Here is a 14,580-nt window from a genome sequence, read left to right on the forward strand (position 1 = left end):
TAGATAAAACTCCTGACATCCTGTCAGAACCCCTGCGGTGGCTGAGCAGTCAGGCCTTCAGCCTGTCGTGGAGCAGGTTCGAGTCCCAGTCAGGCCCATGATTTCATTTTTCATTTGAGAAATCCATAAGCACAGTAATAATTTTGGCAGACAAAGTCGTAGCTGGGGTTTTTCTCGGGGTTCTACCATTTTCCCGCGTTAGGCACCAGTTCATTCTAACCGATCTCCATACCATTATCATACCATAGCAGGTATTCTCCAAACAAAAAAATTTATTTAGAATGTAGTGTAGTGTAGTTTTAATGGAGAATTACCGATTAAATTGGCGCTGAGGTAGTAGTTCCCTTCCTACTCGTTTTATGTCTTACCAGTCATACCAACATAACTTTGGTAATTTTTACACTGTGTACACTCACGCTACGCCTTGCATATACAAATCTGTGACAGATTAGGTTTGGTTACGTTAGTTTATGCTTTTGTTATGCCTTGCATATACGAATCTGTGACTGATTAGGTTAGATTAACTTAGGGTTTTGTTATGCATTATATATACGAATCTGTGACAAGTTAGGTTAGGTTAACTTAGGCTTTTGTTGCATATACGAATCTGTGCAGGATTTTCAAAAGTTTATGCTTTTGTTATGCCTTGCATATACGAATCTGTGACAGGTTAGGTTAGATTAACTTAGGCTTTTGTTATGACTTATATATACGAATCTGTGACAAGTTAGATTAGGTTAACTTAGGCTTTTGTTATGTCTTGCATATACGAATCTGTGCAGGATTTTCAAAGCCTGGTGATTTTTGTTTAGTGTTAGTGATGTTTTCAATACTAGCTAGCGTAATGACGAACGGAGGAACGAAATTACATTATGGAAACTATGGTTTATTTCACTATTATTTGTTGTGGTTCTCTATTTTTCAGTGGTTATTCAATTAATACAAGTTTTGCGTTCTTCACATTACATCATATCGTGCGCTTTATGTCCCTACGTTCCTTTCCTTCACTAGAAACCGTAACATTTTCACTTTCATTATCATGCACCTTTCATTTCACCCATAATTTATTACGTTTTCGAACAATTTCTTTTTGTGTAAATATTTTCCTATAAAAATCATTAACTTTTCAAATCCATCTCCACAAAAAATCCCTTACAAATTCAACCATTTTCACTTCCAAAATCACCGAAACTACTTCAGAGCTAGTGTCGACTTTAAGGACCCACACCTTTGATCACTATTATACTGCACGAAGGCACGTTACTTAAATGAGATTCTACGTCATTGTTACAGCTCGTTTAAAGCCTAGAAATACCTGCGTTTGACATTCCAGAATTACATGAACAGCTACTATTGTCTCATTATTCAAGTATTCTGACCATGTTCAGTATAAAGAAAAAAACTTGGATAAACTTCTTAAAAACGGATTCCTTATTTCCCCTCCACCCACACAACTACATTATTTCGTAATAAAACTTACCCGAATTTTAAGTAGCCTACTATGATGATAAACAGTATTTTTGGAGAGCCGTATCTTTTAATAGAAGAATTTTAAGTCAGCCTATTATACGCTTTGAAGAATCATATGGGGTCTTTTGTGTAACCGCATGAACAATCACTGTTAACATATGCAAAGCTATTTTTTACTTACCTATACATTAGCGGCCATTATCTATGCTGATGTTACATGAAACCACGTATATTGACATGAAGTGTGCACAATTTTCTGTAAATATGCACTAATGTTCAATAATTTTAATTTTCTATGTCGTGTATATAAACACACAAAATTCCCGCAAAAGCTGAAAAGGCGGAAACAGCTGTTACCACTATTCGATTGTCAACTCTTTTAGGTACATTCATAGCATAATCAAAGTGCTATCCGGCTATAGCAGCTTGTGCAGTGTTGCGATACGCACAGGTTAGTTTACGTCTTGAATGCACTCGTGTTTACATCACAGCAGGCAGTGGTTCACATGCACGGTATTTTATTCATAGGTGGCACTACATAACCTGTTTGTACGCTGGGTCTGGCATCGTCATTTGTACAGAAGGAGAAGTCTTTGGAAGTAAAGTGTGTCAATTTAAAATGGTGTCTTAAGAAAAGGAATTTGTAACGAGTATTGTTTTTATTAGAACTTTGAGTAGTGAAGATAATCTGAACTTTATTTTATGTAAGATATTATGTAAACATTCAACAAAATTTAGAATTGGAACGAAATAAAAGGTAAAATTCTGTTTAAAATCGTTCTACAAGTACAGATGTTTATTCTGTCAGTAAAGTAATTTAAATATAAACTGGTTTTGAGTAGAGAAGGATAGTCAGCAATCCTGGATAGCTTAAAGATTGGAACCAGGTACATGAAATAAAAAAATATAATAATAATAATTACAAAATTATATTCTTTCATGTACCTAAATAGGTACTTTATAATTTGTTTAGTGAATAAATAACCCAGCATTTACAGTTAACGTCCGCTTTCTCCCAAGAAAGTCGACGAGAAATATTGCTTTTATTGTAATGATTCTTATCGGCCGAGTGTTATCAAAGGTCGTACATGTATTGAAAACAACGCTATAAACAAAACGTTTGCATGATTGTGCAAGTAAAAAATTGAATACATACACATGAAAGAGCTGGATTATTAATTTTGTACTTAAATATTCCCAGAATTGAGAAGGTTTTAACATTGTGGTTAGTCCTTACATTTTTTATTCTAAGCAACTGTTGAATATTTGTTAAAGAATCCAGATTTTGGTAAATCTCTTAAGTACTTACTGGTTCTGGTTTTCCCACAAAAAAAAAAAAAAAAAAAAAAAACACTCCAAAAACCATCGTGTTAATTAATTTTTTTCTGAACTTCTGGTGTTCTTCGTAATTCCTTTTCAATGTTTGCTAGGTCTTTTATAGTAAGAAAAGAGTGCTTCAATTAATGTTCTCTTGCGTTTACTTCTGGTTGTTAATAAGTCCAATTCAGGATTCTAAAGACGTAAAATGTTGTTTTAGTGAATAAATTTTTACCCTTTGGTATTTGCATTTTATTACTGGTAGCAGACTAAGGCTAATGTGAATATAGTCATAACGACATATTTTTTGCCTAAGTTTCTGCTGAAGTCCGAGGTCCACTTTTATTTTGGTATTTTTTTCCAGATATTCTACACCAAAGGATGAACAAATGTATCACATTCGCTGGTCATATAGGCCTCTACATGTTTCACCATACACACTGATGTAAAATTAACATGATAATGTTGTAGGCCTTAGCATAGGCCTACTTATATTGCTAGGCATAATGTACTTTGCGACTATTTCATTGCATGTACACATAAATTGTATATTATTATGAACGCATTTTCATCCTTTTCAGCGTTATGTCACTCATTCTGCACGTTCTAAGTAGTACATGTAAATGGTTGAAAGCAGTCACAACCGCAATGAAAATTTTTCTCCATTTTACTGTCTCATTAGTCTATATGAAGTTACAAGTATTGGTACTATGGTGTTGCAAAAATATATTTAGATCATTATATCATTCTTCAACTCTTGGTAATGAATGTTAACAGGGGAGATCTCTATTGGCGAAGAGTAGAAACATACAGATCTAGATTCATAATCTCACTGGCCCAAAAAAAAAATTTCTTTTTTCTTTTTACTTAGTTTAACGACGCTGTATCAATTACTGGGTTATTTAGCGTCTATGATATTTGGCGAGATAAAGCCGAGGATTCGCCATAGATTACATGACATTCGCCTTACAGTTGGGGAAAATGTCGGAAAAACCCAAAGATAATCAGCCCAAAGCGGGAATCGAACCCACGACCGAACGCAGTTCCGGACAGCAGGTAAACTCACTACACCGGTGACTGCAATTGCGTAATAATTTCACTGATGTACAAATGTCAAGTGCACAGTCGAATATTCTAGATGCTAGATAATCACACAGTTCATGTAACATCATTAAGTAACATATTAAAAAAATCAGTGTAGGGTGTACCACAGATACAACTGCAAGTTTGATATTAAATACGTCGTTGATAAAATTGCTGTTACGGTAAATGCCAGTATTGGCAATCAACTGCTCTTATTTGAAGATGCCCAGAAAACCCAGTACAATGTTGTGCTGGTTGGACTCTTGGGAATAGTAATCTTGTATGCATTGAGAGTAAACATGTTGGTTGCTAGAGGAACCATTGTACTCTTAGCGCTTGCTACCCTTTGCTTATTCGTCCACTCCTATAAGTGCTGCATATGCGAAATTGTAAATTTTCTCTCTTTACTCTATTTCACTCGCGAATTTTTCCAATTTAACTTGTCGACTGCTGATTGTTGCTCAATTGAGAATGTAGCCTGGTTCGTTACGAATCGTTTGACACCACTGCGAACGTTCTATCGCTTTACATTCTCGAGTTACATTGTCTCGGCTGTTGCTCGACCCTCCAATTGATGCCTCAGCTTCCCCCATCCCACATATTGCTAGATGACGTCACCTGCTCCAACTCAGGGTCACGTTGGATACATTGATCCTTCATCTGCTGATAGCTGTTTACTTCATTGCAATGTGTAGTGTAGTTTAGAAATTATAGCAATGGCAAAACTGGCCTGAAAATGTGTCAGTCGACTTCCTAGGATGGCAGCCTAGTCTTCTTCTTCTTTCTTGGCGCTACAGCTCATTGTGAACCTTGGCCTCTTCCACGATTTTCTGCCAGTTGTCTCAATCCTGCGAAATTGCTTTCTAATTCCTATATCCCATCTTACATATGTCTTCCTCAACTCCATCCAGCCATCTTATTCTTGGTCGTCCACGGCTTCTTTGGCCCCCAGGATTTCCATTTAATATCCTTTTAGGAATTTCTACGTCATTCATCCGTGCCACATGCCCAGCCCACCTTAATCTTGCTGCTTTTACCATTCTTCTAATAGGCTGATCTTTATAGATGGAATACAACTCATTATTATATCGCCTCCTCCATCTTTCTCTCTCGAATACTGGGCCAATTATTTTACGGAGTATCTTCCTCTCAAAGGCATCCAAATTTCCAGCGTCCTTTTTTGTTAGGGACCACGTCTCAGCAGCATATGCTAGTACAGGTCTTATAAGTGTTTTATAGATAGTTATCTTTGTGGTACGAGATAAAATTCTTGAACAAAGTAATTTTCTTAAGGCGAAGTAAGCTCTATTGGTAGCCATTAACCTCTGCTTTATTTCATATGAAATATCATTAGAATGAGATGGCAGCTTACTACTGGAATGAATTATAGACATACTAGTGGCTTGTGCAGCAAATGCTGCTGCAAACTAGGTTCGTTAGACGTTCAAATAAAAATTTTTCAATGAAGAATACTTGTCTTTTTGATAGTTATTTGCTTCCATATAGTGAAACATACTCCCTCTGAATGGATTTTTTTAGGCTAAATACTTTTTCTTGAACCTATCCAACTTCAGTTTTTGAGTTTCAATGCGAAAAAGCAAGTATCAATGTCAGGACGATAGCAGTAGCTATTTCAGGTCATTGTGGATTGTAGGCAAAAGTTAAAAAAATGTCAGGTTTGCTAAGCTTTCGAACAATAGCATTTTCGTATAGCTGCTGCATGTAGAACTTGAAATGTAGAGCGTAAAATCATTTTATCCTACTAAGAGGTCTTGCTGAAATTATCTGGAGACTACAAAATTTTCTAGGCCTCTTATTTTATCAGTAAGTAATACCTTTTTATCTTTCCTTAGGAACTGTAATTTTTGCGCTCTCTCGAGCCAATACTGAAGACAATGATACATATCAATATCTACACTATACCGCCATTAAGTATATGAAAAAGACCCAACCCCACTGGTTTAATAAGTATAAAAATATTTGATTTTTAATAACAATATTATTATCTTACTTAAGTTTTGTAGTTATATATAGCAGTCACTCAGTAAATTATAGAAATGAAGATCTAAATTAAGATATTCTCTACATTTACTTACATAACCTCAAAACGTTTCACTTTCATGTCATCAATATAGCATTAATATGTATAATTAATGAAAAATAGTCACATTATGAAATTAACCATAATATTTAATTTCTAATGGTAATAATGTCATCATCAAACCACCTCAAGTTTCGTAGATTTGAATATCCAATACACAGCTGTACTCAAAAATTATAGGTCTACTCTGCAGAATCAGTTTTTAATAACAAATTGAATTGAGCTCTAAATATGTCGGCAATCCTGCAGGTCATGGCCTTCGTGTAATAGCCTATTGTTTATTGTAGTGTGTGTTTTGTTCTGAAATTCAATCAAGTTGGCCGTGATTCAATATAATTAGCCTAATTCTCAAAACTGGCAACAGATGGATTTTGGAAAATAGGAAAATTATGTAGTAAAATTGACATTTCACTGAAAACTACTACCTTTCCGAAAAACTTTGGGTTCCAAGCTTCAAAATGAGGGGCCATTTATTAAAATCCGTTCAGCCGTTTTCCCGTAATTTCCATTACCAGTTCAAATTATATATATAGATTCACATCAAAAAAAGAAAGAGTGGATTCTGTCTGACCAGTTGACGCATACCTTCCTTATTTGCAGATGTCTGTGCTGTCAGAGCTGGATGCAGCACTGCATGAATTGAACATGCTGAGTGCTATCACAGAGAGCCGGCAGGACTACCTGCGGGAACAGAAGCAGCGACATAGACCAGCACTCAATGTCTTGCACATCAACACTCGCTATGTGACGAGTGTAGCTGTTGGGCGCCGCAAAACACCGTCAGTGCGACACAAGCCATACCCTGGTCCATGCTGGGGGCGCGAGGAAAGAACTCGCACCAAGAGTGAGAACTCCGATGTGGACCTCGACGTTACAGTCCACTCTGTTCCATCACAGCTGCTGGAAGTCAACAGTCTGCACAAGTCGCGATCCATGGAGAGTGTGACTCTCAATGTGTCGGACGATGAAAGTGCCTGTCCACCCATGCAAGAGGTCGAATCCGTGTCCAGCAAGATACAGCAGCTGCAAGTCAATGAGTGAATCCGACAGGCATCCATGACATGTTCACAGTTCAATTCGGGTGTCTAACCCAGAGCAACGTCAAATTCTTGATTTGATGTCCGTTTCAACCTGGCAGCATCTTGTGGAATCTCGTATGCCAAAATCAAATGTTGATTATGTACTTAAAAAAAGAATTAAATATTGGCTATGAATGTTAATATATGTTCCATATCTTTTGAAGTAGTAATAATGTTAAAACATGTGGAATATTTCTAAAAGAAGAAAAATGTTTTTCCCTCAGTCCCCCTACTGAAGAACCTCCATTTTGTTTTGTAAAGGAGAATATGTACAATTATAATTGAATCAGTCATTTATAAGTGGGCTTTGTTAATGTTTTATATGATACTTCGTCAAAGAATACTGGGGTTTATTGAAAGAATGGAATGTGCAGAATCCTTATGAATAAATAAACACTGGGACGCAATGATGTTTGAAAGTGTGGACTGTCTTTTGAAAATCCCATCTATGAAAATAATTTCCCAACTAAGTTAATTAAGGAAATTTCTTCTTCTGATACTCGAAGTAGTGTTCATGATTTAAAAAGGAGCTTGTAACTCAGGATAACAAAATCCAACATTTTTCTTCACAGCACCATGGTCAGTTTAAAAAGTTCATTCAATGGATGGTAATTCCCACATGTGCTGTGAAGTCTTTCCTAATGATCTTGTTAACTTCCTAACAAGGAAATTGATAATTAGCTCACTTCGAAACCTCCCTTCAAACTACACACTTAAGCCCGGTTCAGACGGTGCATGTTTCTGTGATGGATTCGAAGGTGGCTGCGTGGATGGATAGCCTGCATGGTCACTCGCTGGAAGGAATGCGCTCTGGTAGCTCCGTGGATGGCTAGCTTGCTGGATTTCGAGGGTAGGTTCCTTGCTATTTTTCATGATGGTTTGCAGGCTGGAAACCAAAGATGATCGTATAATATCATCACTGAAACCATGTCGCTATGTTCGTTGTTTTCCAACTAAACCTGTTTTTTCTATATTCTTTAGTTTCTAAGAAACAACAATTAAATATCGGACTTTAGCTGTTTTGCACTTATGGCTTAATTACTTTATTACGACATTTACTACTGTTAATGTAGGACTTTAGTTGTTTTCCACTCACGGCTTAGTTTCTTTTTGACCATGAGTGTTGGCAACAGATGAAGCAGCAGATGATTTTCCAATTTGAACTGTGAAAAGAGCCAGCTCCGTGTGAACAACTACCATCACCGTAGGCAACACAGGAGCCAGCCAGTGAGCACGCAGGCTACCCATCCATGCAGCCACCTTGGAATCCATCACAGAAACACGCACAGTCTGAACCAGGCTAGTTAATCTCCACATTAGTAAATTAAACAAATGTAATATATATATATATATATATATATATATATATATATATATATTTCCATACTCAAGAAATGGATTCGGAACACCTCAAAATCTGTGTTTCAATGGCTGATCATGACATTTTCTTTGAAAAATATTGGATTGCAAGAGGTCAAATGACTTTCTCAAATGCCTGGCATTAGAAAACAACAAACAATATATTTCCATGGTACTAGGTGTAAGGGTGTGAAAACTTTGAATGTTTCATCAAGTAACAGCAGTGTCATACTTGGAGAGAGTAGTTGAGTTATCATTCTCCATGAATTCTGTCACGTGATTTGGAAGATAAGTTTGTGCATTCAATGTGATGCATCAGTTATCAGTTGAGTGATAAAGATAAATTTAAGATGAATATAAAATCCATTATTTAATTATATTATTTGCCATGTATTAACATTTTCTTACTAGTAGACTATATTTCAGGATCCCTGAGGTCACTGATGTCAAATTTTAATTTTCATATATTCTTTTATTCAACTTGTAATTTTCCATCATTACAGTTAATATGGGTAGCTAAATGTTATAATTACCTACTGTGAAGATCCAAGTATATGCGCAGTTTGAGGGGAGATTTCAATATTAGCTCATTAAGAGTTCCTTTGAAAGAAAGTTCAAATTAAGTGTTTTGAAGAAATGTTCTAAAATTTTGTAGGTTATTAAAATTTCACAAGAGATTTTAGACGTCTCCCCCCCCCCCCCCCTTCCCCCTCAGCAGTATAATTTTTCAGCTTCCTGTTATGTTTAACACTTTTTGTAAGGAAATGAAAATACTCCATTATTTATTATAATATTCATACTAACTACTTAGGGCGGCCGGGTAGCTCAGTTGGTAGAGCAGCTGACTACGGACTGGAAGGTCTGGGGTTCGATCCCAGGTGGTGACAGGATTTTTTCTCGTTGCCAAACTTCCAGAATAGCCCCGAGGTTCACTCAGCCTCCTATAAAATTGAGTACCGGGTCTTTCCCGGGGGTAAAAGGCGGTCAGAGCATGGTGCCGACCACACCACCTCATTCTTGTGCCGAGGTCATGGAAAGCATGGGGCTCTACCTCCATGCCCCCCCAAGTGCCTTCATGGCATGTTACAGGGATATCTTTACCTAACTACTTATACCGGGCAGATTATTCGATAACATATGGCACTGATCAATAGAAGTTGAGCCTGTCACTGTGATACTTCGCATACATGTGTGGAAGATGGTGGGTGACAAGAGTTCTACTCCCATCCGAAATCTAATTACAATAGTTCCAATGCTGGTATGCAAGAACTATATCCAATTGAATTACAGTAGTGCTATAGGGGAGAAACTAGTATATCTTAACTTGGTTCACTGTTTTCAGTGTCATCCATCTCACTTTCATCAGCCTAACACTCCATATAAACTATAAATGCATTCAGTTCAACAGGAAAACTATTTTCAAAAAGTTATTCAACATTGTTACACTTTCGGTTTATCTTTCCTAAGACCTGATTGACACGTTTTTTTTTTTTGTTTCCCCCCCCCCCCCCCCAAAAAAAAAAACATTCAACATTGTTACACTCTTTGACTTATTTTCTCAGAGACCTGAATAATGACACGTTCTATTTTGCTCAGAATTCTTGCTCTCCTTGCAAATTTTCGGAACTGTAAGTTATGCACAATTGCATACACAACCATATGCATCAACAATCGCACATTTTTCTGTAAGTGATAAATTCTTTAAAGAACCGTAAGGAGCACTTATATAAGCAGAACAATCCGCCATTTTTAATCCCACAGTCAAGGTGACATAATATTTTAACATGAGATCATGTATAAGGACAAGATTATGTATGCATGTTTGAGGTTGGGGGACGGTAAGCTTTCACTATAGTTACCTTGAAATAAGCAAATATAATGGTAAAGTAAATCCATGTGAATGAATTGAAGTTTAAAAGAATGTTAAAAATATAGAATAAAGTAAATCTTATGTGTATTAATATAAGTAAAAATTAATGAAGTAATTAATTTAAAAATGTATGTTAATATTCAGATTAAAATTAATTATTTCAGTAACTAATTAAAAATGTAAGGTAAACTAAACCCTATGTGGATTAATGTTTCGATAAAAATTAATTTATTGCAAAATATTAAGTAAAGTAAATACTATGTCAAAGTTTCAATGGAAATCAATTAATTTAAAGATAGAAAGCAATTACAACTATAAAAAAAAAAATAGAACTGCACGTGGAGACTCGAACCTTCAAACTTCCATTTTAAAGACTAGCATTTTAACCACTAGTGACAAGGAATTAAACTATATAATATGAAGTAATGTAGCCTGCATAAATGTTTCAATAAATTCATTTAGAATCACCTGATGACTACTGAATGCAAAATATTGAAATCACATTTTATTTCTTGGAATATTTCACAATAAAATATGGTGAATAGTACTTACATTACAAAGGTAATTATTTATTGTTGGTTTCCAATCCTTGCGTCTCGAATTTATGAGCCACTTCTTTCTTTGTCAACACGAAAACTGTAGAATTTGTAGACTCATGCTTACTATTATTTGTACAATTTGGAGCCGCACACCCAACTATTGCATAAAATTAATAATACAGTTTAATGTTTAAAACTAAAATGTATCCATATGTCGGATCTTTTACTGTCCATATTGTTGTTTCCGCCATGTCACTCGCTTGGGATTCAACATGGCAGATTTGTCTGCTTTAGAATCGTAGATGTGATTCATTAGTTCTCTACCATGTCATGAATAACTTTAATTTTTTTTTTATATAACAGGATCAATGCCACTTCCTATACTTGGTTCATGAAGCATTATGAACACCTGCCTAAACTCGCAAAATATTTGATAGGCAAGCTAGTCACTCGAACTTAACACCCCTGCAGTTAATCTAATCTTGAAAGCAAACTTATTATGACAAGACCAGTTGTCTGTTTAAGGAATGCAGGGAACAAAATCAGAGTAAGCAAACAAGTTCCATTTCAGAGAAGAAAGGAAATTATAAAGCTCGTGAAGCATATTTCGAACGTGACTCCCATCATATTGTGTTATTTTCTAAAGAACAATGCGCTGGTCTGAAGTGTCAAGAGGAGATTCTGTGGGTAGAAATATCAAATGTAAACAATGTGTGCACAGTGTGGCGTGTACTGTATCTGCTTACATGCAATTTGGGTATGACGTTGCAAAAAGAGGAGAATTCAAGTATACAAAAAAATTGATGGATGAAACCCGTTTAAAACATTAATTTATATAGCCTATCTATATCAAAGTAGACATGGCAACTCTGAAAAAAAACTTTCACAGGATTCGAAAGAATGAGCAAAGGTGGAAAGGAACCACATATTTTATTTTGGCTTTTCGAATTCATTGATGCTAAGAGTTTGATAACTCTAAGGATAATTTTGAGATCTTACTTCCCTTCGGAATCTCAGAATGTTGAAATTTGTGGCTTGGGTTTTTCAAGCGTTTCCTAGAAAACATCTCTACATACTGTCATCTTATAATGTCTGGGAAATCCGTTTCAGTGGTAGATATAGAAATGTTAATGGAGGAGGAAAAATCGTGTAAAAAATAAAAAGATTTTTATAAAATACAAAAATTTTACGAAAACATTATTACAAGATCCCTTTGCTTATTAACAGAGGAATAAAGGATAATTGCTAATCCTAAAAAAAAATAAGAAGAATTTTGAAATAAACCCATTTTATAAGTGACAGATGCAATTTTATTATCTTTTTTATGTGAATTGGTAATTTGTTTAATGTAATAGTATTGAATGTAAAGTTTAAGTAATACATTAATTAGAAAACAATTAATTGTAACTAAACATTTTGTACAAGTGGTTTATTAAAAAGTTTGGAATTCATAATTTTTATTTTTCAAATTTCTAATAAAATTTGAATGTTAATTGTAATGGGTACAAAAGTTAGTTAGGGTACCAGCAATGTGCCTGCAACTAATTTTAACCAAAGGTGACTGTTCCCCAAGTTTGCATCATATTGTGATATCCTCCTGTGTGTGTACTCAACATTTTTGTACTGTTCCTAGTGTCTGAAGAGAGACACATGCCATTACTGTGTCAGATTGTGCATGAGCCAGTTTTATGTACGATGGTGCTGAAGATGGATAAATAAATATATACATGGCTGCAGGCTTTGACAAATCTGACATGCTATTAGTGCCTACTAATTATATTAACTTCACTTTTGGACGTTTTATGAGATTTTAAAATGCCATCAGCCATCTTGGCATTAAAACATTTAATTCTCTATCAGATCTGTCAAAACCTGCAAAAAGTTTAAAATATAAATTTCTGTTTTATTTCTTTTTCACCAAGCACTTACTGAGTCAGAGTTGAGTAGTTACCATGCTTACCATTAGAGTCAAAGTTGATGAGTTCAAATCTAGGAGTCTGTAATTTAAAGGCAAAGACTGAAATCACCACCAAATTGAACCAGTAGTGGAAAGATGGCAGACTGCAATCGAAAATAGTGGAAATAATTTCTAAAAATGATCTGTGCTTGTTATTTAATTTGCTACCAACTTATTTCTTACTAGCTGTATTTTTTTTTTTTTTTTTAACTAATGGTGGGTACTTGTCATTTACCCATATGAGGCTGTTATGTAGATCAATTCACTGACAGTTGTTGCCCAGGATGTGCCATAGGAGGCTGAGCCACACTACACCCGTGATGAGATGAGGTGGAGATTTGTTGGGATGCCACAGGGGAACTAGAGCTCCCGGAGAAATCCTCTCTGTTACCTGAACACAGACTTGCCCAACACAAGTTATGAAGCAGGGTACACCAAGGATCAAACCCGGGTCCACAGGATTATAAGTTCAGCACTGTAGCCACTAGACCACCATGATAGCCTCTAAGTGATATCTATACAATAATTTTTGTGAACAAGGTGCAAGTTTTGCTTCTTATACTTTAAACTGCTAAGGCCATCTTTCCAGAAAATTTTAGAATATTCCTCAAGAAACTTTCACGATAAGGATTGGGTAATCATTTTTCATGTGAGTGCATCATATACCTCCTTGCAACATGGGCAGGGTAACAAATCATGTGGTAACTGTGTTCCTGCAACCATCCGAACATATTGTCCTCTCAACCCCAGCCCCAGAAAGTGTTGCTGAATCCATTCACTGTAACGAAAATATAGTCATTGATTTTATGAAACCTTCTATGTGACAGTACAGAGTATAATTTTTTTTTTTTTCAGGAGGAAGGAAAAAAGTAATTAAATATAATAGGCTTACATAAGAATATTACCAGTTGTTCTGTATGGTTGTGAAACTTGGACTCTCACTCTGAGAGAGAAACATAGGTTAAGGGTGTTTGAGAATAAGGTGCTTAGGAAAATATTTGGGGCTAAGAGGGATGAAGTTACAGGAGAATGGAGAAAGTTACACAACGCAGAACTGCACGCATTGTATTCTTCACCTGACATAATTAGGAACATTAAATCCAGACGTTTGTGATGGGCAGGGCATGTAGCACCTTTGGGGAGGCCGAGACGTAGATGGGAGGATAATATTAAATTGGATTTGAGGGAGGTGGGATATGATGATAGAGATTGGATTAATCTTGCACAGGATACGGACCAATGGCGGGCTTATGTGAAGGCGGCAATGAACCTTCGGGTTCCTTAAAAGCCATTTGTAAGTAAGTAAGGCTTACATAAGAATATTAGATGATACAGTAGAAAATATTGTTGAATATGATGGACATCAATAACATCATAGAGAAACAGTGTAAGGCTATTGATATTTAATTACTTTTTTCTTTCTCCTGAAAAATTATGCTCTATACTGTCACATACATAGGAGGTTTCATAAATTTAGCGGCAATATTTTATATACATCATTACCACCATCATATTTTTTTTTTATTACTTTAGACAGTTTTATTTGCTGAGTTCAGTTTAGATTATAATTATTAAGTACAATTCTATCATTAGGAAGGAAAGAGGTGGGATGTCCTAGAATGCGATGGAATTGAGGCCGGAACAGGAACAGCCTAAATGTGTGAAGCAGAAGTCCACTTCTGGACTCTCAAGCTTATTTTCCAACTTACAGTGAATGAACTTGTTGAGCCAAAATGGGAAATTTGAATTATGTTAGAATTCTTACATTTTCTTTCCTGAAATGTCTTTTGACTTCAGAATAACTG

At 35.7% G+C, this 14,580-nt stretch overlaps 2 protein-coding genes across 9 annotated transcripts in view; one reads left to right on the top strand and one right to left on the bottom strand.

The window, feature by feature from the left end:
- LOC138712345 (zinc finger-containing ubiquitin peptidase 1-like) overlaps positions 1 to 1,822 on the bottom strand; it is a 100,472-nt gene extending 98,650 nt beyond the window's left edge. For 3 of the 5 annotated variants that reach the window (XR_011335697.1, XM_069844001.1, XM_069844000.1), the window contains exon 1: positions 1,652 to 1,822. The gene's annotated coding sequence lies outside the window, so the exon portion shown is untranslated. The remainder of the gene's footprint in view (positions 1 to 1,651) is intronic. The other 2 variants (XR_011335695.1, XR_011335696.1) reach the window with 1 other exon arrangement.
- LOC138712346 (uncharacterized) lies at positions 1,815 to 12,089 on the top strand. Of its 4 annotated transcripts, none has more exons than XM_069844004.1 (2): positions 1,815 to 1,921; positions 6,572 to 12,089. In XM_069844004.1, exon 2 carries the CDS (start codon positions 6,572 to 6,574, stop codon positions 7,010 to 7,012), a length of 441 nt encoding a protein of 146 aa, XP_069700105.1. In that variant the 5' UTR covers positions 1,815 to 1,921; the 3' UTR covers positions 7,013 to 12,089. The 4 variants fall into 4 exon arrangements, with proteins under 4 accessions (XP_069700105.1, XP_069700103.1, XP_069700104.1 ...); XM_069844002.1 differs by having other exon boundaries at positions 1,912 to 1,983; XM_069844003.1 differs by lacking the exon at positions 1,815 to 1,921 and adding an exon at positions 1,996 to 2,227.
- The last annotated feature ends 2,491 nt before the right edge of the window (positions 12,090 to 14,580 follow it).

Source organism: Periplaneta americana, chromosome 13 (assembly GCF_040183065.1).
Source record: "Periplaneta americana isolate PAMFEO1 chromosome 13, P.americana_PAMFEO1_priV1, whole genome shotgun sequence".
Classification (NCBI taxonomy): Eukaryota; Metazoa; Arthropoda; class Insecta; order Blattodea; family Blattidae; genus Periplaneta; species Periplaneta americana.

Coding starts and splice junctions, on each gene's coding strand:
- LOC138712346 (XM_069844002.1), top strand. CDS start 1,939: ATGCACTCGTGTTTACATCACAGCAGGCAGTGGTTCACATGCACG. Junction 1,984..6,571: donor GGCAGTGGTTCACATGCACG/GTATTTTATTCA, acceptor CCTTATTTGCAG/ATGTCTGTGCTGTCAGAGCT.